General features: G+C 34.8%; 1 protein-coding gene across 5 annotated transcripts in view; it reads right to left on the bottom strand.

Annotated features, from left to right (window-relative positions):
* Positions 1–27,029, bottom strand: part of LMBRD2 (LMBR1 domain containing 2) — a 52,260-nt gene that overhangs the window by 7,123 nt on the left and 18,108 nt on the right. For 4 of the 5 annotated variants that reach the window (XM_059878692.1, XM_005221594.5, XM_005221596.5 and 1 more), the window contains exons 4-16: positions 25,931–26,026; positions 22,985–23,152; positions 21,875–22,085; positions 17,963–18,037; positions 15,699–15,812; positions 15,159–15,342; positions 14,589–14,770; positions 13,902–14,035; positions 8,759–8,864; positions 8,024–8,121; positions 4,887–4,990; positions 3,659–3,705; positions 2,553–2,658 (exon numbers count right to left, since the gene is read on the bottom strand). In XM_059878692.1, coding sequence (XP_059734675.1) covers positions 2,553–2,658; positions 3,659–3,705; positions 4,887–4,990; positions 8,024–8,121; positions 8,759–8,864; positions 13,902–14,035; positions 14,589–14,770; positions 15,159–15,342; positions 15,699–15,812; positions 17,963–18,037; positions 21,875–22,085; positions 22,985–23,152; positions 25,931–26,026 — 1,625 coding nt within the window. The other variant, XM_024981251.2, reaches the window with a different exon arrangement.

Below are 27,029 nucleotides of genomic sequence, written 5' to 3'. Positions count from 1 at the left end.
AAGCTCAGAAGCAGCTACAGCAACAGAATTAGTATTTAACTTCAACGCAGATGGTGACTGCAGCCACAAAATTAAAAGACGCTTGCTCCTTGGAAGAATAGCTATGACAAACCTAGACAGTATATTAAAAAGAAGAGACATCATTTTTCTGACAAAGGTCCATATAGTCAAAGCTATGGTTTTTCTAGTAGTCAGGTATGGATGTGAAAGTTGGGCTATAAAGAAGGCTGAGCGCTGAAGAATTGATGCTTTTGAACTATGGTGTTGGAGAAGACTCTTGAGAGTTCCTTGGACAGCAAGGAGATCAAACCAATCAATCCTAAAGGAAATCAATCCTGAATATTCATTGGAAGGACTGGTGCTGAAGCCGAACCTTCAGTACTGATTGAAAAAGCTGATTCATTGGAAAAGACCCTGATGCTGGGAAAGATTGAGGGCAACAGGATAAGGGGACTACAGATGATGAGATTGTTGGATGGCATTACTGAGTCAATGGACATGAGTTTGAGCACACTCTGGGAGATAGTGAAGAACCGGGAAGCACCGGCAATGCTGCAGTGAATGGGTTCACAAAGAGTCAGACACGACTTAGAGAATGAACAACAACAGCAATCGTAACAGTGAAACTGTTCACAATTAAATAAGTTTCAGCTGGTTTCATAGTGAATCCAGGGGCTGTTACATCTCATTTCTCGGCTACGATTTTAAGATGCAATCAACTCAAACTCTGCAATAAAGGACTAACTCTTTTTTCCATAGGGCAAGAATTCAGGGAAGCAATGTCCAACAGAAATAAATTGCAAGCCCTGTATTTACTTTTTACTAGTAAATACATTTAAAAAGTAAAAAGAAATAGTTGAAATTAATTTTCACATATCTAACCCAATACATCCAAAATATTATCATTTCAATATGGGGCACCAGCTACCCTGCAAATGCTAAACAGCCATATGTGGCTAATGGTTACCACCTCGGTCAGCACAGATCTAGAAAAACTAACTCTCCTTTCCCTATATGAATGATGTTTTCTCCATAAAAACCTAAATTTTCACAGTGTTATTTTGAGCAGCTCAACAGCTTCAAAACAAACCATGACACAGCTCTTTTTGAAAATTTAAGGCAAGCCAATTCTCTCTTACCTTATGTTGTCATCTTGGACTCTGCCCTCCACTATTTATCTCATTCATTCAGCAAATACTGGTTGCCTCCCACATGCCAGGTTCTAATTCATCATCCCAAGGTTTTGTGTTTCCTCTTAACCATTCTCCTATACCCTCCAGATCTCTGCACTCTGTTAAGTCCAAATCCAAGATAAGCTTCCAAATATCTTTGTAGAATTATCCCTCTATTTCCTAGCTTTAATTGAAACTTCAGCTTTCTATTATTTCTTTTATGCTAAATCTCATCCAAACACATCCTCTCTTCTTTATCTCCAGGGTTATCTCAAGGATGCTTATTTTAAGCCCTCATCATTTTTTTGTTTTTTCATTTATCTTTAATTGGAGGATAATTGCTTTACAATGTTGTGTTGATTTATTCCATAAAACCAATATTGTATATTAAGGCCCTCATCATTTTCTGACTGCATTACTACAACAGACACTAAACTGTGTTGTATCTCACTTCCCTGGAAATAATACTTTATATAGACGTCAAATTCATGTTTCTAAACCAAAAATCTGAGCATGCTTCTTTCCATACTGAAATCTTACCTTTGGGATAAAATCCAAACTTCTAAGTGTGATAATACGTTTCCCAACTATCTCTGTAGCCTTTCCTCTCATCAAGCTTCTCATACTTCAGGTTCTAGTCATAGAGGAAAATCTACATTTCCCCAAAAGTTCTCGCATGTTGCACATTCTTTGTTCTGCCTAAAAACCCCTTCAACTGGCTAAGTACTACTCATTCCTAAATAGTATTTCTTTATAACAGAAATCCTTTCCCAATGAAGAATTCCTTTTCCTCCCTTGAGCTGAGTCCTTCAGCATCATGTGTGCAGCCTTACACTCTCTCAGCATCCCTGTATCTCTCCTCTCCCTTCTACTCAGTGCTGGATCCTGCACACAAATAGGTCTCTTGTCACTCTCCCAAAAGCATATGACAAAATCAAGAATATGGGGAGGCTTCCTGACTCAATCCACTGGCCAATGTCTTCTTCCTGGTATCAGTTCCTCATTCAATTAAGGGCAAACCAAAGATGGAAATTGTCTTCTTCATACTCCTGGGAAAGTACCTGACACATAAGAGTCAGTCAGTAATTTATTATAAAAATGACCAAATAGCCTGAAAAATATCTAGGTTAATAGAAACCGATACCTGCCAAAAATATGCCTGAGATAAGTACTATTATTTAGATAGTATAATGACAACTATTCATTTGATGTCCCAGATGTCTCCTTCTCCTACCTGATGCATATTTTACTTTCCTCTTCCTCCCATATACTGAGGGATGAAAAAAGGAAAGGCACTGCAGAACCTCACTTATTATTCTATAAAGACAAGCAAGCATAGAAAAAAAATTTCTTAAGAAAACTAGATAATAAACTACTTACATCGGTTGGTACTCATTTCTGAGAAGTTTGATTCTTTTGGGTCAATATGAACATTTCTGTTTCTAGTGGAATCTTCTCTACTGTGTCCATAACGTTCTTTCCATTCCTAGAAAAGAATCACGAACAACATATAACATGAGAACACACAGTCAGAAAATAATTCATCAGTGATAACTGATATAATTCTTTTTCATCAGGAATTTGTCAGATAATCAGTATAATTAGCACAGTACCTTTAGAAATGATAGATAATTTCCTTTATTTCTAAATGATTTTAATAGTCATCAAACTTAACTTGAAGACATTTATAGACATTTTTACTAGCTATGATTATTTTAAGTTATTGACTTCCATCTAAAATGTCAAAATAATATTATAACTACAGTAAGGTTATCTTGACCATGGAAGGATTATGAAACTCAAAATAATTAATAAGATGTTAATAAAATTTTATTCTACCCAAATACGATTCTACAAATCATAGAGACCCAAAAAGTCATTTTTGATAGTAAAATTAAAGTTGTAGATAAACATAATTAAGTAATGACTCACGTGGCATTGTGTCTTAACTGCACTAAAATCTTAACTGGGATTTTACTCATTATTCTTATAATTGAAAGGAACCCATGCAGTGCAGAGTTTCACTCTAAAATAGTCATGCCAGATGCTATTTGGCTTTCTTATTAGAAGATGTGAAAAATTTATGTTTGATCATCCTGTTCCAATTTTGGTAAACCCTAAGTTTTCACATAGAGGTGAACTCTATTCCACTCTTTGGTGCTAGTTATGCCTTCCGAAATAAAGAACAAGTCTCCCTTTCCATGACATACACTAAAATACACAAAGACAACTATTATGTCTCCTGAGTCTTCACTTCTCCAGTATGGATACACTCGGGTACTGAAAATTTATAGTGACTATGACTAGATTTTTCTCACTTTTTGCCTTTTCAATTCTCAAGGAGGTTAGTTTGCCTTAGCAAACAAAGGACTAAAGAAAAACATCCTATGTCATTGTCCCATTGTTTTCAGCCAAAATCAATTAGATTCTTATGATAGTTCCCATTAATCTTTAGGTTATAGCAAGTTAGTAAGTACTATACTTACTCTTCTTCTATTTTCACCTTCTTCTTGCCGTTGCCTTTTTCTCTTCTCTAGAGACAGAAAAGTGGTCTCAAATTTGGTATAATATGGTTTAATTAGATGTAGAGTAACTGAAGTAAAGGTATCAGGCTATGACCAATTTCCTTTAAATTACTACAAAGTCAAAGGTAATAGGTTATTGTTGGAAAGAACTGGAGAGGTCACCTAACTCCATAGAGAATACCTTCCCACCTTCTGCTGGAGATCGCTCTTAGGCTCTATCTAAACAGTTTCAGTGAGGAAGAACTTCTCCCCATGGTGACTTGAAATGTGCTTCTAGGCAGCTTCTCTTTTTCTTCGTTTTTGTCTTCTAAATTAAATTCATATTTTTTTCTGCATAAGATTTTTTTTTGCCATTACTCTCTTCTGGCTATATACTCAGTGCTTTTTTCCCATAAGATATACCTGACACACTCATCATTCTGCCTATCCTCCTCTAAATTCTTTCTGACTTATCAGTCCTACTCTTGAAAATCTTATCCAGGACTGGATATGATACTCCAGATGAAGTCTGATTAATGCAAACAGCAGAACTATTACATTAACTAGGCACCACCTTCCTGTGAGAGCATGTGAAGGCTACACTAGCATATTTTAGAGCCATAGTACATTTGGGGTTTATGTTTAAATAAGATCATAAAGAACCCCATGCTCAAGGAGGAAGAATGCCTAAAAACCAATGTTCCCAAACTCAAGTTTTGTTCTTCTTTTCCTTCCTATTCTACCATCACTTGAACACCAAGAAATTTGATACACTCAGTTTTGAGATTAGATTCCAGTAGAGCACAATGCATTCTAACTGGCTGTTAAAGATCACTACATTCTAAAAACCAGCCTTGGTTTGAATGAAAAATTATTAAACTAATGGTGATTCTTTAATGAGTTTTATATTGTATTCAATTTGACAAATCTATTTCAAAGAAAACAAGAAAATGACTCCAATACTAAACAAGGGTATTATTTAGTTGCAGACGTATTAACAATTTCTGCTACAGAATTTCTTAAAGACAGATGAAATAACCATGTATGTTTTCAAATTTTTTTTGTTGTGAAGGCTTTCCATAGAATTTTAGCTAAAACACATTAATTTGTAATGTCTTAAGATAGATTAGAAGTTTCAAATCATACAAACATTAATTTTGTATTTTGAATCAGTACTTTCTCTTCATTTATTTTAAAAGACAAATCTTACCTCGTCTAATTAATTCTTTTCCTTCATCAACTAAGTCTGATGTCATATCATTATCTCCCATGAACTGCTGGAAACCAAGTAGATTCAAACAACGAGTTCCCAAGCTAATAAAAGTAGATTTTCAAAAAGATAAGCATTATTTCATACTGTAAATGTTTAAATTGGAAGCCTCTGTTGTATTTCTAGTTATCATGTCAAGTTCTACAGCGCTACATTTGTCTTTCTTCAAAAAGTACTTATTTCCCTTTCTAAGAAACTTAAATGCCCAGTGCTCCACTGACTAGGGTATGCACCAAAGCCCGACTTCTTACAGACACAAATTAAGTCAGGCCACAGCATACTTTCAGAAGATTATTATAACAGGATGCTAAGCAATAGCTATAATACAAAAGCAATTTATTCTTTTCTGGTATTCAAACAGCAATTTTAACACACATACACAACCAGTATTTACAAGTGCAGAATATTCTTGGCTTAGAAAGTCTTAATTATGCAAACTGACTTTCACGTTCTGTTTTGTTAATCCGGAGAACTAGTCAATTCTATTTAAATCAGTGTTACTATAAATTCAGAATTGATTATTACAGCTTATCTGGGGGCAATCATTTATATCTTATCTGGTTTTTACTTTAAACCTCATTGTTGTGCAGGACAGGAATACTCTGAAAATACGGTACATAAGGAAGGAAGGATTAATATCTGTTAAACTACTATTATGCATCAGATAGTTTACAGTTATTCTTATTTAATTCTTACTATAACTCTAAGAGATAAATATTACTTTATAGATAAGGAAACAGAAGCAAAGGGTGTTAAATACTTTGCTAAAGGCCAATCAATAAATTTTAGAGCTGAGGATTTAAATCTAAAACAAAACAAAGACCAAGTTCTTTTTACTACCTTAGTTTTCAAACTTTTTTCTAATGTACTTTTAATGGCAGAATTCTGAACACCATACATGAAGCAAGGCAGAGAGAGGAAGAAGAAAGGGAGGAGTGTGTATGTATGTGTGTGTGTGTGTATTCATGTGTGTTAGGAAGAAGAGAAAACAGTGAAGCAATTAAGAAAAAGTAAAGATCTCCCATTTCACATCAGTGATGTGTAAAAATCTGACTAGTTCATAAATTATCTGCTTGTTTTAATATATAGGGAATGCTTGTATGACTTACCAGTGAGTAAAATTGGGGTTTCAGGTGGATGGTCATGCTAATTCTGTGACTTTAAATATTCCTCTACCATCCTTATATACCTGTGGGAATACTATACTGCAGGATGAGATCATTGTCTCTGTAAAGGTTGTAGCTTTGTCTAAAGTGTCAGCAAACAGCTTTATAGGCTCTAGGCAGTTAAGTCTGAATATTATTAATAGTTCTGTGTATGGTTATGTGCTAGTAATAAAGGAATTAGACTATTACGGCAGCATTCCAAAAGAAAATTGACCTATAAAGTCAAGTTAATGCTGAAATGCCTGCAAGGCATTTCTTCAAATATTCCTATAATACAGTATAGTTTTAAATATAAATATATATTATATTATATATAATATTACATATAATATATATAAATTATAAAAATATAATTTGATAATTAAGGTATATGACCTTTCTTTTCCTTAAAGACAAACTTTAAGGAGTTTGTCTCCTTAAAAAACTAGCAAAGTTTATCTTAATTATAAAACAACATTTTTAAAGAAATATTTTTAAGTTAAACAATTTTCCTTTTAGACACAATTCCTTACATTAAAATTTTATAGTTGACAAGGCACTATCCCATCCATCTATTCCTTGATGCATATGTCAATCTAATAAGATGCTAACCTTAAGTAGAGATGCCAATCTTACCAAGATAACCACTAAGATGAGGAGATAAGATTTATAATTCACAAGCTCTTAATGTTCCATTTGTAGTTTATAAATGAATAAGCACATAAAAAAAGTTTAGTTTTGGACATCCAAAGGATGATTGGTCTCTTATTTTTAACACATCATTTTCATAATAAATATAAACCTCTGTCTTTCCTACCTTACAGAAAAAAGCTGAAAATATTATATTGTTTTATCAGTTCATGGGCTTCCCTGATAGCTCAACTGGTAAAGAATTCGCCTGCAATGAAGGAATCCTAGGTTCAATCCCCAGGTCAGGAAGATCCCCTGAAGAAGGGAATGGCAACCCACTCCAGTATTCCTGCCTGGAGAATTCCATGGTCAGAGGAGTCTGGTGGGCTACAGTCTATGGGGTCACAAAGAGACACGACTGAGCGACTTTCATTTTCACCAGTTCATATTAAGTTTTATATTAAATTATAATCCTTTGGCTCCTTTACTTATGATAAGATAAAATATAGATGCTTTAAAAAAATTCAACAGAGAATTTATTTCAAATAATATTTGTCTTTTTACTCAATATCCAAGTGTTAGAATATCAGTATAATAATATATGCTATTTGTAAACTATTTGTAATAACTAATTATACTGAAAGATTTAAATGAAAAGTGGTTGGATGAAACTTATTATCAATAAAATTTTTTTAAGTAGCATTTTTGGTGTGTCATGGAGCACTGAAGCAGTGAAGAAGGAAGACAAGGTGCTAGAAGCCAAGGACACCTGTCTTTTAACTCCTCTTGAGTCAGATCTCTGCCAAGCTTCTACCAATTTTTCTGATCTGATAAAAAGAGTAGTCCATGTACTTTCCATGTACTGTCTGATTACGACTGCTCCTTAACTGATCTTTTGTGCTGATTACGGTCTGAAACACCCAGAAACCCAAAAATTATTATGCGGAAAGCCCTAAGACTAATACATGTTACCAAATAGAAGCTGGGCAAGCAGGTGTTTTATAAGATACAATGGCTGCCATGACCAAAGGCCAGGACTCAGAGTTAACATTCTATTATTAATCCTATCACTTTGTTGGCCAAATACATAGAATAACTCTCTTTTCTTGAAAGTATCTTTGGAGGGAGACCCTGATCCAGCACTCAAGCAATCTCTTTAAACTACCCCCAGCACTTCCAAAGCCACAATAAAACAAACAACTAAAACCCAATCAGTGAATATTTAAAAGAATTTTAAGGAGAAAGATATCCAGATCAGGATATATATATATAAGAAAAAACAAGCAATGTTAAGTTTCTTACCTAAAGTACGTAGCAATGCAGAGAATTACCACCAACATAGGATAATATATATAGAACCCATCTGCAATAAAGGATAAAACTTTCATGGAACCCATAATCTAAGGAGCAAGAAAAAAATTTAGTTAAATCAGTACAGCTCTATATATTTCATTCTTTTTCATCATTAGAAAGTTTATCATAACCAGCTATATCAATAAATTTGGAGTTTTCAAAAAAGTAGAAATGAAGCATTAAATAGACTGATTTTTAAGTCCTCATCACAAGAGGAAAAAACCTGTGACTGTGTGGTGATGTTAACTAAACTTACTGTGCTAACTATTTCACAATATATACATATACTAATTATGTTGTATACCTTAAAATAATACAATGTTATGTGTCTATTATATCTTGATATGGCTTATTTTCTCCTAAGAAATTAATATTATATAAATATTACTGAAAATCATCAATTACACTAAGACTATAAACATAAAGGTTAATATTATTATAGGTCAGGTCTGTGAATATGCTTAGCTGGACCAAAAAATTTTGTTTATAATAAAACAAAAGCAATATCACCTTTACCCAGTCATTAGTAACTACATATACAATGTGTAAAAGAAAGTTCAAGTAATTTTTTAAAAGATTCTAATAATGCAATAGATCTGTTTGCCAGCAGTAAAAAGAAATTTCACAATTAATAGCATCCCATATAGATAATGAATCTAAAGAACTCTTTTTTACCATACTTACAGATGTATAAGCAGTTGGCTGTGTATTTTGGTGAGAGATGGATGAATCCATGTGGGTCAAACCCAAGAAATTAAGACATAAAGGAGGAGTCAAACGGCAAAATAACCTGCAATAAAGCATAAACAAACACAATATATAAGAATAAAGCAGCAATACACATTTTATGTTATCTTGAAATACACTGAGAATGTTTCAGATCATTCCATTATTCTCATCTATTTGTATTTTGAATTCTTAATATGAACTGCCCTTACTTGGAAGACATTCTGAAAGTTCTATTAATACCACAGTTTCCTGAAAAACATCAACACCTACAAAACAAAACTCCAGCCTCAGGATGCCTCCTTTGGTGAGGTTTGCCACTGCTTTATCCCAACAATTTGTAGAGTGGTTTTGTATGTGCCTCTTCTGTGCAATTTAGCTCAATCCTCAAGGCAAACTGTACTCAGTACATAAAAGATCTGAAGTTGTATCACATTATGTCAACTCTGACAACTACAGATATAAATAATTGTTGGAGCTCAGTTTTTTTTATTACATTTTGTTTTTTTAATTAGAGGATAATTATAATATTGTGACAGCTTTTGCCATATATCAGCATGAATCAATATTAGGCATACATGTCCCCTCCTTCTTGACCCCTCTTTCCCACATCCCTCCCCGTCCCACCCATCCAGGTTGTCACAGAGCACTGGGCTGGGCTGTGTTATGCAGCAACTTCTCACTGGCTATCATTTTACATTTGGTAATGTGTATGTTTCAGTGCTTTTCTCTCATATCATCCCACGCTCTCCTTCCCCCACTGTGTCCAAAATGTCTGTCTCCTTTGCTGCCCTGCAAACAGGATTGTCAGTACTATCTTTCTAGATTCCATGTATATGTTTTAATATACATTTGTCTCTTTTTCTGACTTATTTCACTCTGGACAATAGGCTCTAGGTTCATACACCTCATTAGAACTGACTCAAATGCATTTCTTTTTATAGCAGAGTAATATTCCATTGTGTATATATACCACAACTTCCTTATCCATTCATCTGTGAGTGGCCATCTAGGTTGCTTCCTTGTCTTAGGTATTCTAAGTAGTGCTGCAATGAACATTGGGGTACATGTGTCTGTTTCGATTCTGGTTTTCTGAGAGTATATGCCCAGTAGTAGACTTGCTGGGTTGTATCATAGCTTCATTCCTAGATTTTAAAGGAATTTCTATACTGTTTTCCAGGCTTCCCTGGTAGCTCAGCTGGTAAAGAATCCTCCTGCAATGCAGGAGACCCTGGTTTGATTCCTGGGGCAGGAAGATCCCCTGGAGAAGGAATAGGCTTCCCTGGTGGCTCAGACAGTAAAGAATCTGCCTGCAATGCAGGAGACTTGGGTTCAATCCCTGGGTTAGGAAGATCCCTGGAGGAGGGCATGGCAACCCACTCCAGTATTCTTGTCTGAAAATTCCATGGGCAGAGGAGCCTGGTGGGCTATAGTTCATGGGGTGGCAAAGAGTTGGACAAGACTGAGCAACTAAGTACAGCAGCACAGCATAATGTTCCCCATAGTGGCTATATCAATTTGCATTCCCACCAACAGTGTAAGAGTGTTCCCTTTTCTCCACACCCTCTCCAGCATTTATTGCTTGTAGACTTTTTGATGATAGCCATTCTGACTGGAGTCAGATGATAGCTCATTGTAGTTTTATTTGCATTTCTCTAATAATTTTGAGCTTCGTTGAGCATTTTATCATGTGTTTATTAGCCATCTGTATGTCACTTTGGAGAAATGTCTGTTTAGGTCTTCTGCCCACTTTTAGTCTAGGCTGTTTTTCTGGTGTTGAGCTGCATGAGCTGCTTATATACTTAGGAGCTTAAATTTTTGTCAGTTGTTTTGTTTGCTATTAATTTTGCCCATTCTGAGGGTTGTCTTTTCACCTTGTTTATAGCTTCCTTCATTGTGCAAAAGTTTTTAAGTTTAATTAGGTCTTATTTGTTTATTTTTATTTCCATTATTCTAGGAGAACACAGAGGGTCTTGCTGTGGTTTATGTCAGAGTGCTCTCTTTTCCTCTAAAAGTCTTATAGTTTTTGGTTTTACATTTAGGTCTTTAATTCATTTTAGGTTTATTTTTGTGTATGATGTTAGAAGATGTTCTAATTTCATCCTTATACAGGCAGCTGACCAGTTTTCCCAGCACCACTTGTTGAAGGGACTGTCTTTTCTCCATTGTGTATTTTTGCCTCCTATGTCAAAGATAAGGTGCCCACAGGTGTGTAGAATTATCTCTGGACTTTTTATCTTGTTCCTTTGGTCTATATTTCTATTTTTGTGCCAACCTCTCTCCACTTGTTCATCTTTGATGTCCTTCATCAGTGTCTTATAGTTTTCTGCATACAAGTCTTTTGTCTCTTTAGGTAAATTTATTCCTAAGTATTTTATTCTTTGTATTGCAGTGTTGAATGCGATTGTTTTCTTAATTTCTTTTTATAATTTTTCATTGTTTGTATGTAGGAATCCAAGGGATTTCTGTGTATTAATCCTATATCCTGCAATTTTACTATATTCATTGATTAGCTCTAGTAATTTTCTGGTGGCATCTTTAGAGTGTTCTATGTAGAGAATCATGTCATTTGCAAACAGTGAGAGTTTTACTTCTTTTCCAATCTGGATTCCTTTTATTTCATTTTCTTCTCTGATTGTGATGGCAAGGACTTGCAAAACTATGTTGAATAACAGTGGTAAAAGTGGGCACCCTTGTCTTGTTCCTGAGTTTAGAGGAAATGCTTTCAGTTGTTTACCACTGAGGATAATGTTTGCTGTAAGTTTGTCATATATGGCCTTTATTATGCTGAGGCATGTTCCTTCTATGCCTACTTTCTGGAGAGTTGTGACCAGATAAAAAGAGAACCTTACAAAACAAGGAGCTGGAGAACAGGAAGCTATGACAATGAAGAGAGGGTATGAATATAAAGAGGTGATATGAGGAGTTATTTTGGGGTGACATAATATTCTGTATCTTGATTATGGTGGTGGTTACAGGAATCTACACATACACACACACACAAATGAATAAAGTATAAAAAATAGTGAGAACTAATAAAGTCTGTTGTGGTCTAGTTAACAGTAATGTGTCTGTGTAAAGTTTTGCTTTTGATATTGTACAACAGCAGTATAAAATGTCTCCATTGGGGGAGGCTGGGTGAAGGTTACTAAGATTCTGTACTGTATTTGCAACTTCCTTTGAATCTATAATTATTTGGGGGAAAAAGGTTAAAGAAAAGTCTTAGAGATGCTTCAGATATTGATTCCTCTTGAAGTTCCCAAAGTCCAGCCCTAAAAACCTAATGTAAATAGTTTAATAATATGGACAAACAATAAATTGTGCAATTTAGCCCAAGCTGGAGCCATCTCTCTAAAATTCTGCTAAATCTCTTAGCAAAAATTATTCTTTTGGTCTTCAGTTCAGTTCAGTCGCTCAGTCGTGTCTGACTCTTTGCGACCCCACGAATTGCAGCATGCCAAGCCTCCCTGTCCATCACCAAGTCCTGGAGTTCGCTCAGACTCATGTCCATCGAGTCAGTGATGCCATCCAGCCATCTCATCCTCTGTCGTCCCCTTCTCCTCCTGTCCCCAATCCCTCCCAGCATCAGAGTCCTTTCCAATAAGTCACTCTTTGCATGAGGTGGCCAAAGTACTGGAGTTTCAGCTTTAGCATCATTCCTTCCAAAGAAATCCCAGGGCTGATCTCCTTCAGAATGGACTGGTTGGATCTCCTTGCAGTCCAAGGGACTCTCAAGAGTCTTCTCCAACACCACAGTTCAAAAGCATCAATTCTTTGGCACTCAGCTTTCTTCACAGTCCAACTCTCACATCCATACATGACTACAGGAAAAACTATAGCCTTGACTAGATGGACCTTTGTTGGCAAAGTAATGTCTCTGCTTTTGAATATGCTATCTAGGTTGGTCATAACTTTCTTTCCAAGGAGTAAGCGTCTTTTAATTTCATGGCTGTAGTCACCATCTGCAGTGATTTTGGGAGCCCAGAAAAATAAAGTCTGACACTGTTTCCACTGTTTCCCCATCTATTTCCCATGAAGTGATGGGACCAGATGCCATGATCTTCGTTTTCTGAATGTTGAGCTTTAGCCAACTTTTTCACTCTCCACTTTCACTTTCATCAAGAGGCTTTTGAGTTCCTCTTCACTTTCTGCCATAAGGGTGGTGTCATCTGCATATCTGAGGTTATTGATATTTCTCCCAGCAATCTTGATTCCAGCTTGTGCTTCTTCTAGTCCAGTGTTTCTCATGATGTACTCTGCACAGAAGTTAAACAAGCAGGGTGACAATATACAGCCTTGATGTACTCCTTTTCCTGTTTGGAACCAGTCTGTTGTTCCATATCCAGTTCTAACTGTTGCTTCCTGACCTGCATACAGATTTCTCAAGAGGCAGGTCAGGTGGTCTGGTATTCCCCTCTCTTTCAGAATTTTCCCCTCTCTTTCAGAATTTTCCACAGCTTATTGTGATCCACACAGTCAAAGGCTTTGGCATAGTCAATAAAGCAGAAATAGATGTTTTTCTGGAACTCTCTTGCTTTTTCCATGATCCAGCAGATGTTGGCAATTTGATCTCTGGTTCCTCTGCCTTTTCTAAAACCAGCTTGAACATCAGGAAGTTCACGGTTCACATATTGCTGAAGCCTGGCTTGGAGAATTTTGAGCATTACTTTACTAGCATGTGAGATGAGTGCAATTGTGCGGTAGTTTGAGCATTCTTTGGCATTGCCTTTCTTTGATCTTCTTAGTCCTCCACAATTCAGTGTGAGACCACTGTATTTTTCTGATTCTCAGAACACTTTCTAGACTTAAGTCTCTAAAATCTCAAATGTTTCTATTATTACTAACCTATTTACTGACTTCTAATTGGTAAATCCAGACTCACTATGCCCTTCTTTTCCTTCCTAATCTAGTATACCTATTTTAACCCTAAACTTCAAGCAGGATTTAGCTACCAATCAACAAGCATCTAATTAATACTTAAACCTAAGCAACTAGCTCATAGAAATATAGGTGTTAGTAAAAGAGCCATAAACAAGAAGAAATAAAAGAGACATTCATGTAATGGAGACATTTTCCTTGTTTCTAAACACAGTCTACTTACATGCCACTGAAAAGAAGGCTATAAGCATCAGTCTGGTGATGTGAAGCCAGGTAGTAATAGTTAAATACACGAATCCTGAACACAGTAGAATAAACACAGATACTGAGGAAGAAGATGGAAAGAAAGCAAGCAATCTGAAAAAAACAAAACAAAAACCCAGTTTCAGACTAATAGACTTTAGAACTTTATATACTATTTTAAGCATTATCTTTTCATTCCAACTAACATTTATTGACATTCTAAAATTTAAACACAGTAATAGCAGCTTTTTAACCACCTCAGAAAATGAAATTATGAAAAAATCTAGATCTTAATCAGTCCCTATCCTATCCATAAATTTCAAATCTACCTCCTGAAGTGAGCCTGTTCTCTCATTCCCTTGGCAACTCTTCACATGAAGACTGTAATTTATCTAGCTTCACTGGCATAAAGAGGATCAAAATATTCTCATAAAAATATTGTGCACTATTTTGCATCTTTTCATCTTTCCTCAAATACAGTTCTTAGTTTTTATAGTCTGGGTAAAATAATGAAGCTCATTTTTGGAAATCTGAATAACACCACTGTGGGGAACTTCACTGCTTTCATTATTACTAGAAGAAATATGTGGAGAAAAGATACAACAGTTAAGGATTAAACTTAAACCACAACTGACATTTATTTATGACAGATATAAAATAAACTGACCTCGATATAAATATAATTGTATGTTTTTTCAGCCAGCTGTATGAAGACTGCAAAGAGGGATAAGACAGGTCTAGTGCTAAAGAATGTGCACTCTGACCACACAACTATCACGGAGAATATGGACAACACCACAGCAAGTATCCGATAAAACCAGGGTCGCAAAAGACATTCCCAGTACCACTCTGTAAGATAAAAAGAAAAAATGATTAGGAAAACCATAAAGAAGCAACAGTGTATTTACAGTGTTTTGAAATCCCTCCACACAAGATACATAATTGCAGAGAGACATACTGGTGGAAACAAGCAGACACCATCCTAAACAAATCATCACCAGTAACAGAACAAACTGATATTATGGGCCTCCTACTCTGAGAAAAACACAACATCACTGCTGAGGTATTCCTGCCAAAAATGCAGAACCTGCATCTGATCATGAGGAAACATCAAACTCAAATTGGTGTAAGTCAAAAAACACAATTATAATTCAACTCTGCATTGGTGAGAATATACACTTTCCATCAGGAAAATTATCAGCATCAAACTTTGAAATGTATATTAAAAATTACATACCAACTGTAGGATTATAAAAATATTGAATAAATCTATTTTCTGGCTCTGGCGATTGAAAGGTATGAACAAACTGACAAGTAGCACTTGTTTCATTTTTTGCTACATCTTCTAGATAAAATGCTTGTTCCAAAAGAATCTGCCATTGTACTTGAGTTCGTCGATGTCTCTGAACTGAATAAATCACCTAAAAAACACAGCAGGGGGTATACCTGTCAGTGTTCTGAAACAACAGTGATTCAACTGCCCACTATGGAGCATGTTTTGCTTGTCACAACAACAGGGAAGTGCTAATGGCATTTACTGGGTGGGGCTGAGGATGTTATATTCTGTAATATATGTAACAGTTTGCTCAGTGAATAATTCTCCTCCCCAAATGCCAACAGTACTCCTGTCAAGAAACAGGAAGTTAAAACACTTCCAAGAATAATGATAAGGACAAGATCAAAGAAGTTTCTGATATACATGTACTCAAAACTCCTTTTTTGTGGGCAGTAAATCTAACTAAAATCATCAGAAGGTAAAAAGGCTATATAAAGTTACCTGTTTATGTAGTTTTACCAGACTTTTTTCACTTGGGTAGGTATTATGCTTTTCATCAAAATCTTCATAATCATCCATGTTCCTGCCCATTTTTTCCTGATAGTCTATAGGGCACTAAAAGGAACAAGTAGATTTTTAGAAATTTTATTTGAAAAAAGATAAAAAATTTTACTTTTGTTAAGAATCTTTCATTCTTAAGCATATCTAATTTTCTTGCAAATATTTTCCAGATGTGGAGTCACCTACCCTATTAATCATTTAATACACCTATGAACTTGGGCAAATTAGTTAACCTCCATAAATAGGTCTCAAAAGGTAGCAAATATAAGATAAATGATTAGAGAATTGATTCTCATGACTGTCATCTTAGTCAAAAGAAACACTAGCTAATGATTAGTATGACAGATTTAAAACATAGGAGAAGAACTGAATAGCCACATGCAAAAAATTAAAAAGAAAAAAAAGAAACTAGACCACAATTGCACACGATATATAAAACTCAACCTCAAATGGATTAAAAACTTGAACATAAGACCTGAAATCATAAAAACCCCAGAATATAGGCAGGATGCTGATATCACTCTTAGCAAGTATCTTTCTAGATATGTCTCCTCAGGCAACGGAAGCAAAAGCAAAAATAAACAAATGTGATTACATCAAATTAAAAAGCTTTTATATAGCAAAGGAAACCATCAATAAAGTGAAAAGACAACCTCAAATGAGAGAAGAATTTCGAATGATATATCCAATAAGAGATTAATATACAAAATATATAAAGAACTCATACAATTCAACAACGAATAATCTGATTGAAAAATGGGCAGAGGAGCTAAATAGATGATATTTCCCAAAGAAGACATACAGGTGGCCAACAAGTACTTGAAAAGATGTTCAACATCACTATTAAGAGAAATGCAAATCATCAAAATGGCTATTACCAAAATGATAAGAAATAACAAGTGTTGGTGAAGATGTGGAGAAAATGGAACCCTCACACACGATTGGTGAGAATGTAAACTGATGCAGGCCACTATGAAAGATAGTATGGTGAGTCCTCAAAAAATTAAGAACAGAACTACCATATGATCTAACTATCTCACCTCTGGGATTTTATCTAAAGAATAAGAAAATACTAATCCTAAAATATATCTGTACCCCTATAAACTGCAGCATTATTTACAATAGCCAATAAACAACCTAAGTGCCCATCAATGAATGAATGGATAAAGAAGATGTGGTATATGTGTACAGACACACACACACATGCACACACACAGTGGAATACTACTCAGCCATCAAAAGGGCAAAATCTTGCCATTTGCAACACAGATAGACCTGGAGGGTACTATGCTAAGTGAAATAAGTCAGATAAAGAAAAACTCTTTATGATTTAACTCATATGTGGAGTATAAAAAACTAATAAAACAAAATAAATGAATAAACCAAACTAAATAAAAACAAACACTCATACAGAGAAAAAAGTAGTAATAGGGACAGGGTAAAATGGGGAAAGGGGTTCCACTGTATGCGTAACTGCTGGAAAATAAGTTCTGGTGCTGAGGATGGTATAGGGTGTAAAGAAGTAGAACTATAATGTACACACAAAACTTAAAATGTCCTAAATCAATGCTACTTGAATTAAAAAAAGACCTACATACAAGTCTTTAAAAATAAACATAGGAAAAGGAATAGTTCAGTGGTTCTATGGTTGCTGAGAAGATAACTGGGAAACTCATTTATGGAATAATCGTTTTTGGAAGTACTGAATACCTCCAATTCAATACTAAGGCATCAAAATCTTAATCGTATAGTTTCTTTTTAAATATACATATTAAATATCTTATAATATTTATTTTATGAAATATGCTTACAAAATAACATGCACAAAGCTGCTTAAAAGTGATTATTGAGAACTTAGTTTATTTTCTTACGGGAGATATGCCTTTAGTGACTACATTTAATGACATTTTTACAACCTATAAAGGTCCATCTCCGTCACTGTGACACAGCAATAATTTTACATTATTTAACATAATCTCTATAGACACATTTCAATGGAACATACTGCCAATAAATAATGTTAAACATATAATAACAAATTTTATGTACAAATTACTATTAATTTACTGTTAACATAAAAATGGAAAAGGCTGGAAGATGTCAATCATACGCTGTTTGTATACTTTTCTGATGCTTTTATTATAATATTACATTATGTAGATTTATATTTCAAAAGAAAGTAGATGAGAATATTATTTAATTACCTTTTTAAGTATTGTGTCAACACATTTTCTCAGTGGGTGGTTATACTTGATGCTCTCATTTACTTTACGAACTTCCTATAAGAACAGTAAGAGAAATAAAAATATTTCCATTTCCGTTTCTATAGATTAGGTGTTTCAAATCAGGATGCTCTAGGTACTATATATATTCTCACAAGTTTAGTAACAACCTAAATTACTCAGCATATAATAAAGTTCCATTCCCTGAATAAAAGTTCTTAATAACAAAAATAAAAATATAAAATTATAGAACAAATTATCTACACCCTCACACTTTCTATAAATTTCTAAATTTACTGCCTTATCATTTGGTATACAAAGATGAATATGCATTAGAAAAACTCATGAACCATCTGTCAAACTTTGAGATTCTAAAAGAACAAGACTTTGTTCTTCCACCTTGCTCCTCAAGCTCAATTATCTCATTATCTAAAATGCAGCGAAGAAAACAGAAGAAGCGGAACAGACTAAAAATATCACAAAGCACCTGCTCCTTTCCAACAACAGAGTACTTTCAGCAGTCATAACTAACGATTCATTCCACATTTTTAAGATTAAGAGTACATTATATGTCAGCACTGTCCTAGGTGAAAGGTCACCACAATCCATACTGCAGGGTGGAGTGGGAAGACATGGTGTTGTAAGGCTTTCACTAAGATTACAGTGTGGTGATGAGATAATTAAATGAACAATTTAAAGAGTAAGAAAGGCACGAAGTCATTAGGGAAGGGAATCTTTAGAAGCACTAGTTCTCAAAGAATCGCAATATCCTGTAATACTACAGGAAATTTTTGAAAAGTTGGAACCACTTTTCTAGGAAGAAGAAACAGTATGTTCAAAGGCTGGGAGGCAAAAGTGAACCAACCAGGATATTAAAAAGAACATTTTGATTATAGGGCAGAGAATGGCCTTAAGGGATGTAAAACTGGAGGCAGAGAAACCATAGGGTGTATAGACAAAACTGTGAAAAAAAAATATATATGGAAAAAAATACTATCCTTAATATATGAAGCATTTGGGATGCTATAGAGGAAATGCCACTGGCCAATAAATAACTGAAAAAAATATTCAATCTCACTAAAAAAACTACAAGTTTTTAAAATGAGGACAGTTTTCCTGCAAAATTATTAAAAATTGCTATTCTGTAATGAGGTAAGACTGTAGGGGGAAAGGCCTCCTATATACAATAAAATGTCAAATAACCTATTTGGAAAATAACTTAGCAATACCCACCAAAATTTAAAATACGCAGACCCATGAATAATCTGTACCAACAGACATTGCTCCTATCAAAGAGCTTAGCTGAGTGAAGAAAACAGGTATGATTCAAACAGAAAGGTGTGAAAACTGCTCTATAATCTAACATGGAAAATTTTCTGATGAACTGATTATTTAAACTGAGATAAAAAGCTAAACTGAGGATAGGAGTCAGCCAATCAAAGGAAAGAGTAAGAATATTCCAGACAGAGGGACAGCATGTTCGAAAGTCTCCAAGCAGAAGAGAACAAGGAGTTTCAGGAAAGTGAAAGAAATCCAGTGACTAACAGGAGAGTAATGGCCTGAGTACTGCTTGAAGAGTAAGAGCAAAGTACTCCAGAAGGCCTTAGCAGCAGTTGATTTTGAGGTCAATGAACAGGCCTAAAAACAGAAGAAAGAACTGAATTTTAATATCAACTTTTGAGGGGAAAGCTATCAAATGATCTTTTAATTATTTTATTATCAAATATAAATCTTCAAATTTTTTTAAAAATTCAAATCTTCAAAAATCTTCAAATATATCAAGTATAAAAATTACCAAATATAAATTTCTTTTGAAAAATATAATAATATCCATCATACGCCTAAGGAATGCTACAGTTCTTAACATTTTATAAATAAATGCTGAAAAGCCAACATAAAAATTTTCAACCACAATCAAAGAATCAGTATTCATTCTTTTGTTCACTTAAAAATGGTTGCTGAGTATCTAAGAATTTAGAGAACCAAGGGAGGTGTTATGGGCTGGAACTCTGTTCCCCCAAAAATCATATGTTGTCTCAACACCCAGTACTTTATAATGTAATCTTATCTGGGAATAGGATTTCACAGCTTTAACTGGTTAAATTAAGAAAAGGCTTACTGGAATGGAGTGGGCCCCTAATCTTACTGGTGTCCTTATAAACAGAGGAAATTTGGACACTGACAGGCACACAGGGAGAATATCATGTGAATACAAAGACAGAGATCTACAAGCTAAGGAACATCAAAGATTGTCAGTTAACTATCAGAAGACAGGAGATGTGGTACAAATTTCCCGACAGCCCTCTAAAGGAACCAACCATGCTGACACCTTGATCTTGGACTTTAGCCCCTAGAGCTCTGAGACAAAAAATTTCTGTTGTTTAAACCACGTAGTTCATGTACTTTGTTATGGCAGCCCCAGGAAACTACCAGAGAAGGCTTCCCTGAAGAATTCTCATTTGTATTGAGAACTGAAAATGAAGTAGGAATTAGCGAAAGAGAATGGAGAAAAGAGGGTTCCAAGAATCTGGGAACACCACACTCAAAAACAGAACAAAGAAAGCAATGAACATAATGTTTAAGAGTAGGGGTCGGCAAACCAGATCCACTCCAGCCCACCATCTGTTCTTATGTGAACACATCCACTGCTCATTCATATTGGGTATGGCTGCTTTCATGCTAAAGCAGCCAGCCAGTGAAGCAGTTGCAACAGAGAGGATATGGCACAAAAAGCCTAAAATAGTTACTATCTGGCCCTTTACAGAAAAGGGCCTGATCCTTTTCTAAAAGCACGAACTAGAGTCAGACTGCCTGGCTCCGTCACTCAGTAACTGTGTTGAACATGGGAAACTTACCCTCTCTGTGTCTCACTGTCCTTTATAGAAACAAGGACAAAAAAACTTCCCTTATAAGGCTGTTTTGAGAATTGAGTGTATTAATATATATAAAGTGCTTGGAAAGGCATAGGGAAATACGTCTATAAGTCTATACATTTGTTTGCCTATATGTTTGCTATTATCATCACCATTAATAAGTTTGAGGAACCAAAATTGACCAGTGTTAGGAAGACTTTAGGGGCTTGACATAAGGCTGAAACTAAACATGGGTCAAATCATTTTTTGATTGGCCACATTACAATATCTTGGAGACTACTCTAAAATGAATGAAAGCCTTTAGCATAAAGTTTTAAGCTGAAGAATAACATTATTGGAATAGCATATTTTCATAGAAGAGCAAAATTTGAGGACTACATTCTTTTTTAAAATCAACTAAATTATTAAACAGCAAAATTTTGCACTTTGTCGTATTTTGCATGTATATTATTGAAATTTATACTTTCAACAACTTTATGAGATTTGTTCAAATTATATGCATATTACAAGTGAGCAAAATGAAGTGCCTTATTAAGATTATAGACAGGAAACAAAACTGAGGCATACAAATTCCCATGAATATTGTTCTCTAAAGAGGTTTCCATACTTGGTGGGATTATTTTGGGTCAAACATTCAGGAAGAAGCTCAACCTTTAATTGCAATTTTCATTTCCACTGTCATGGTAACTAGGTAACTTATCATCTAACTTTGACCACTTTTTGAGTCTCAACTTTTAACTATTAAAAGTTACCCCAGGACAAGCATAAGCCTGCACTGTTAAATACATTCACCCTACATCTTTGTCAATTAGAAGATGGAGATGATATCTTACGAAGTTGAACTGCCAATGAGTCATCTGAATGGGTGAGAAATTCTTTAGAATTACACATCACCAGTTTTTCAATCTAAAGTCCACCAGTATCCTGCTAACACCACCACCACCAACAAAACCAACAGTGTATACAAAAAGTGATACATAAAACTTGATGACTGTTGACTCCAGGATTTAAACTTGCTTACCTCCATGACATCTTCTAAAGTCTCTTCTGCATCTGCTTTCTCTGTCATCAATTTGGCTGCCTTAAAATAAGTTTTCATGAGTAGATAACCTCTTTTTGCACCATTCCAGTATGAGCGAGGAATTTCTACCAAGCCATACCCCAACAACAACACAAGAAGAAACAGACCCCATGTATTTGCAGCTGCTATCCCAATTGTCTGAAGCTGGTTCCTTAGAAAGAGAAAACATAAGCAGATAGCTGTGATAAATTTTTCTAACAAAAACGTTAAAATGAAACTAGTGTTAAAGGTTTTTCAGAAAACAACTGCCCTACGATATAGATCCAATTTTATATGAAAGGTTTCAACCTTCAAATCTCAGCTCCTCTTTTAGTAACAGTAGATGATCTGTGTTGTAATGAAAAGTTAGAGTGTGACTGCAGAAACAGACACAGCAAACACTACTTCCATTAGAGTTAAAATTAGAATCTTAGGAAAATTCATGGCAAAAATATCCTGAAGAAAATACATTTTTCATTAGGCACTTTCTTATTTAATATTAACCAAGAGAAGACTGAACAGAAGTTTAAGCCTGAAAGAATTTGGTTTTGAAGCAGACACACACAAACCTCAAGAATCCAACAGTAAGGATAATCACTACTACTCTATTCCTAAACTTTTCAGATATAACTCTTCACATATATCATAACACATCACAAGTATAACACAGATTTCAACTTTATTTGAATGACAAATCTAAAGTTAAAGAGAAATATGCCCTCATAATATAATCAGAACAAAAGAAAATATTCATAACTTACAATGAAAAATAAATCTAGGTATTTAGTCATACACAAAATTTTAAAGTCTAGGAAAAATTCATGAGAGTTAACACTTTAACATAGCCTTTTGATAAAACATCAGTTTCTTGTCTAATATGTATATTCAAAGATGTTATTCCATATTTTCCTTCTCAGTAATATGGATTATTATGATATTCTTTTGGGGGAACCCATAAAACATGTCATGGTAGGTTTCCCAATGAAATGTTTACTTGCATATGAAATAAAATTTAATTTAAAAAAATGCAAATGTACACAGAAACAATGTTAAGAACATGGTTTATCTTACCATTCTAGGTGCAAGTGTGGGTTGACAGCTACATAAATTAAAAATGCTCCAAAAATCAGCAAATAGGTGCCATAATAGATTGCATTCTCAATTAGTGCAGTTTTGATCTTCCCAGTGATGGAAAACCCTCCTGATCTTGCATATGACTGCATGAAAGGTAACAGAATCCTGGACGATTAGAAAAAATATGATTAAAAAAACGTGACATGTCTGTATAATTTCAAAATACTGGAAACATCTAAATATCAATTTTAATGTGTGGTTCTTCTCATGAATCAATATGATTTTGAGTAATAACACTGAACCAAACTATAATAGAGGGCTGAATATTTTCTAACATTAAATTCTGAGGAGAGAAAAGCATACCCCTGGGAGCAAAAACAATGATCAACAGAGAGTACAACAGTACTCTCTGACTTATAAGGAATCTGAAAAAGGCTTTTAAAGCTTTTTTGAATTATTTCGATTACATCCAAAGAACAGTGAGGAATAATTTTCTTTAACTGAAGGGAGACATGACCAAACTTTTGTTTTCTATGGACTGATAAGGGTTCAACATGGAGAATGGGCTTAAATGGAACAAAACTGTAACTATTTAGAATGGGTAAGGTGGTGTGGTAAGAAGCAGGAGAGAAGGGTGGCTGTCAGTATACTGATTTTGAAGTATAGGTAGGTTTAGTCCTTCAGGTGTTTGACTCTGGGAATGCCATGGACTGTAGCCCGCCAGGCTCCTCTGTCCATGGGCTTTCCCAGGCAAAGATATTGGAGTGGGTTGCCATTTCCTTCTTCAGAGGATCTTCCCGACCCAGGGATTGAATCCTGGTCTCCTGCATCACAGGTAGACTATTTACCAACTGACTGAGCCACCAGGGAAGCCCAAATGTCAGGGGAAAGTGTCCTGGATACATCCTAAAGGAGCTGCACAGGAAGTAGTTGGCCATCCAGCTTCAGAATTCAGGAGGAAGTACAGAAATACAGATAGATTTGGAGTCATCACCATATCAATGTACTGAAATAACATCTGGAAGGGTGTATATACATAGAATGAATGAGCAGGAAAGATCTGAGACTGACGCCTCAAAAATATCAACTTTTAAATGAAAGACAGACAAACAGAAGGAAAGGCCAACAAAGGAGACTGAGGGAACAGTCAAGAATTATGGAAGACAACAAAGAAGTACATGGAGAAGAAAGTGTTTGAAAGTAGAGAGAGGAAACAGTAAAATCAAAGGCGCCAAGAGGTCAATAAATTAAGAGCCTGTACGTGTAAGTGGAGAAGGGAGAACAGAAAACAGGGTTCAATGGGTTGTGGAAAGAATAAGCAGTGAGCAAATGGAGACACAAAATGCAGACAATTCTAGAAGTTTGGCTATGTAGGATAAACTATGGTATATTCAAAAAGTAGAACCCTTTACAGATATTAAAAAAAAAAAAAAAGAATACTGAGACATACAATACAGAAGAATCTTCCAAATTATATGAGCAAAAAGAGAAGCAAAAAGATACATACTGTATAAGTCCATATTTATAAAGCTGAAAAAGCAGGCAAAACTAATCTATGGTAACAGAAGTCAGAATCATGTGTTACCTTTGGGGAGCGTAATGACTGGGAGAGAGGTATGTGGGAAGCTTCTGGGGATATTATTAATGTTCTATATCACAATCTGAGTGCTCATTATATGGGTGTATTCACTTTGAAGAAAAGTCAAACTAAATACAGTCTGTGGGATTTTCTGTACTAATTTATACTTTTTTAAAAAGTCTCTCTAAAAAAACACAGCAGTGATGAGTAGATCATCAAGGGGAAGACAGAAAGTTGGAAAGGGTTCTGACCTGAGTTTTCTAACAAGAGCTGAAGGAGATAGGTCCATTATTTCAGGAAGAGGGATTAACTTTAAGAATGACTCTTACATTCTTGGAGGGAAGGAAAGAAAGGATAGGTAGATAGGTTTGTTGGTGAAAAGCTGAAAAGAGCTGCCATCTGATGATTCCTTTTTCACTGGATGGCAGAAAGTAAAGTCATCTGCAAGGAGAGAAGGTGGCTGTTTCTAGGATGTAAGAGACAGAGTCACAATCACTGCTGAGGTTTGCAGGAACTGGAAAGATTTGTTGTGGAGAATGAAGAGCAAACAGATGAGAAACTCAAAGGGTCCAAAGTTTGGCAATGTTGAAGAACTAGCCGAGTTCAATGTGCATGCTACAGGCATGCTATACTCGCTGTGTGATTTTTCTCTTGCCATGTTCTCCACCTCCAGTTTACTTGTATTATATCTATTATAAAATGCTCAATAGGCAGTGGAAAAAGTATGAATGAGTCTGGAGCACAGCAGAAAGACAAAGCTATATTGGGTAGGAAAAAAAAAAGATTTAGAATGCATCACAGGTTAATGAAACCATGGCTATAATTTACAGTTATTCAGGGAGAGTCAGATAACAAGATGACCAAAGATGGGACCCTTGGGAATACCAACATTTAGAAAATGGGCCACAGAAATGGAGCACATAAAGGAAATTCAGAAGTTTGCACTAAGCACACAGAAAACCAGGGGTTAATGATATCCTTAGCAAGAGACCAGTTTCACATAATAATGGGACTTGAAGAAAACTGAATTGAAGAAGGTCCAGAAAGAAGGCAGTACAAAAAGGAAATGGTGACAAGGAGAATTTTTTGTCTCTGCTTTCTATTTCTTGTTTATTTATTTCTTTTCATTCCTTTTAAGATAAGACAGACCTGAATGAGGAGAGAAAGCATATAGATATAAGGGAAAATATGACATAAATAAGTTTTAAAACATGAAAGGGAAAATATGACATAAATAAGTTTTAAAACATGAAAGGGAAAATATGACATAAATAAGTTTTAAAACATGAAAGTTCACTGAAAAAATAATCACTTTTTAAAATTTAGCCAAAATATCGAAAATTTTATCCTTCACCACCACTTACCATGTTAAAAATTGTGAAGTCCAATATACTACCCTCCAGAAAATTGGCATGATTCCATCAGGAATGTAACTCCATGGCTTGAAACACAGATGTTGGCTAATAACAATTTAAAGCCAATTAATCAAATGCTACTTAAATGAATTGCACAATTAATTTGTGTTGGCAAAGTTTACTTACATTCAGCTTTAAATTATGGATTCTAATTTGTAAAATTTTATAGAAAATTAAAATTCAATACTGTCAAAATACACACAAAGAGAACAAAACTGTTTTAAGGAGGAATGCATTTCAATTTTCAATTTTTTTAAGTCTTTGAATAAAAAGAGGACATAATGTATTAATAGACTAATCAAGTGACAGCTTTAAAAGTAAATGCATTATGAAATCAAACTCTTGAGATGATTACCTTTAAAATATACACTCACTTCATTGGGTTGGTTACAGTGACAAGAAAAAAAAGTTATTAGGTGATTAAGTCCTAGAAACTGGAACCCTAACTTATCAGTCACTATAGCATATGTCCTATGCAGACAGATGCTAGCATCTATACATAATTCTGTTTGAATTTTCTGAAAACATGTGTATCTGACTATAGATTCTTTCACAATAGTCAGCATTCCTAAATTGTAAAGCTATTCTTTAGTCCAAGGGCTTATAACAATCCACAGTGGTGTTTCAAAAGGGAATAACTACTACATTTAAAATTCACCCTTATGTAACTTTGATTTAAAAATAAATAAATAAAAGCTGCATAAAAAAGTATATAATACTACTTAAAGCACTGGTAAAAGCTACAGCCAATACTTATTAGTTTTTTACTGGGAAGTTTGATATGAATTCAATATAACCTTTTGATAATATGAACTTTATTCTCAGTCTAAAACCATAATGTTTTTAAAGGATGCACATATATCAAAGGAATATCCTATGTACAGAATAACCTCCTCTTCCTTCATTACAACCTTGCAGATTAGGAAAACAAGAAAATGCACACCCCATTTTTTTTACTGGAGAGGAAAAACAGCTGAGAGGAAAAACAGCTTTTGGAAATCTATTCTTAGTAAGGCACTAAAAAAATCAGGTCTTCTCCAAGTTTCTA

The sequence above is a fragment of the Bos taurus genome, chromosome 20, assembly GCF_002263795.3.
Source record: "Bos taurus isolate L1 Dominette 01449 registration number 42190680 breed Hereford chromosome 20, ARS-UCD2.0, whole genome shotgun sequence".
Classification (NCBI taxonomy): Eukaryota; Metazoa; Chordata; class Mammalia; order Artiodactyla; family Bovidae; genus Bos; species Bos taurus.
This window is presented reverse-complemented; position numbering and strand designations above follow the sequence as displayed.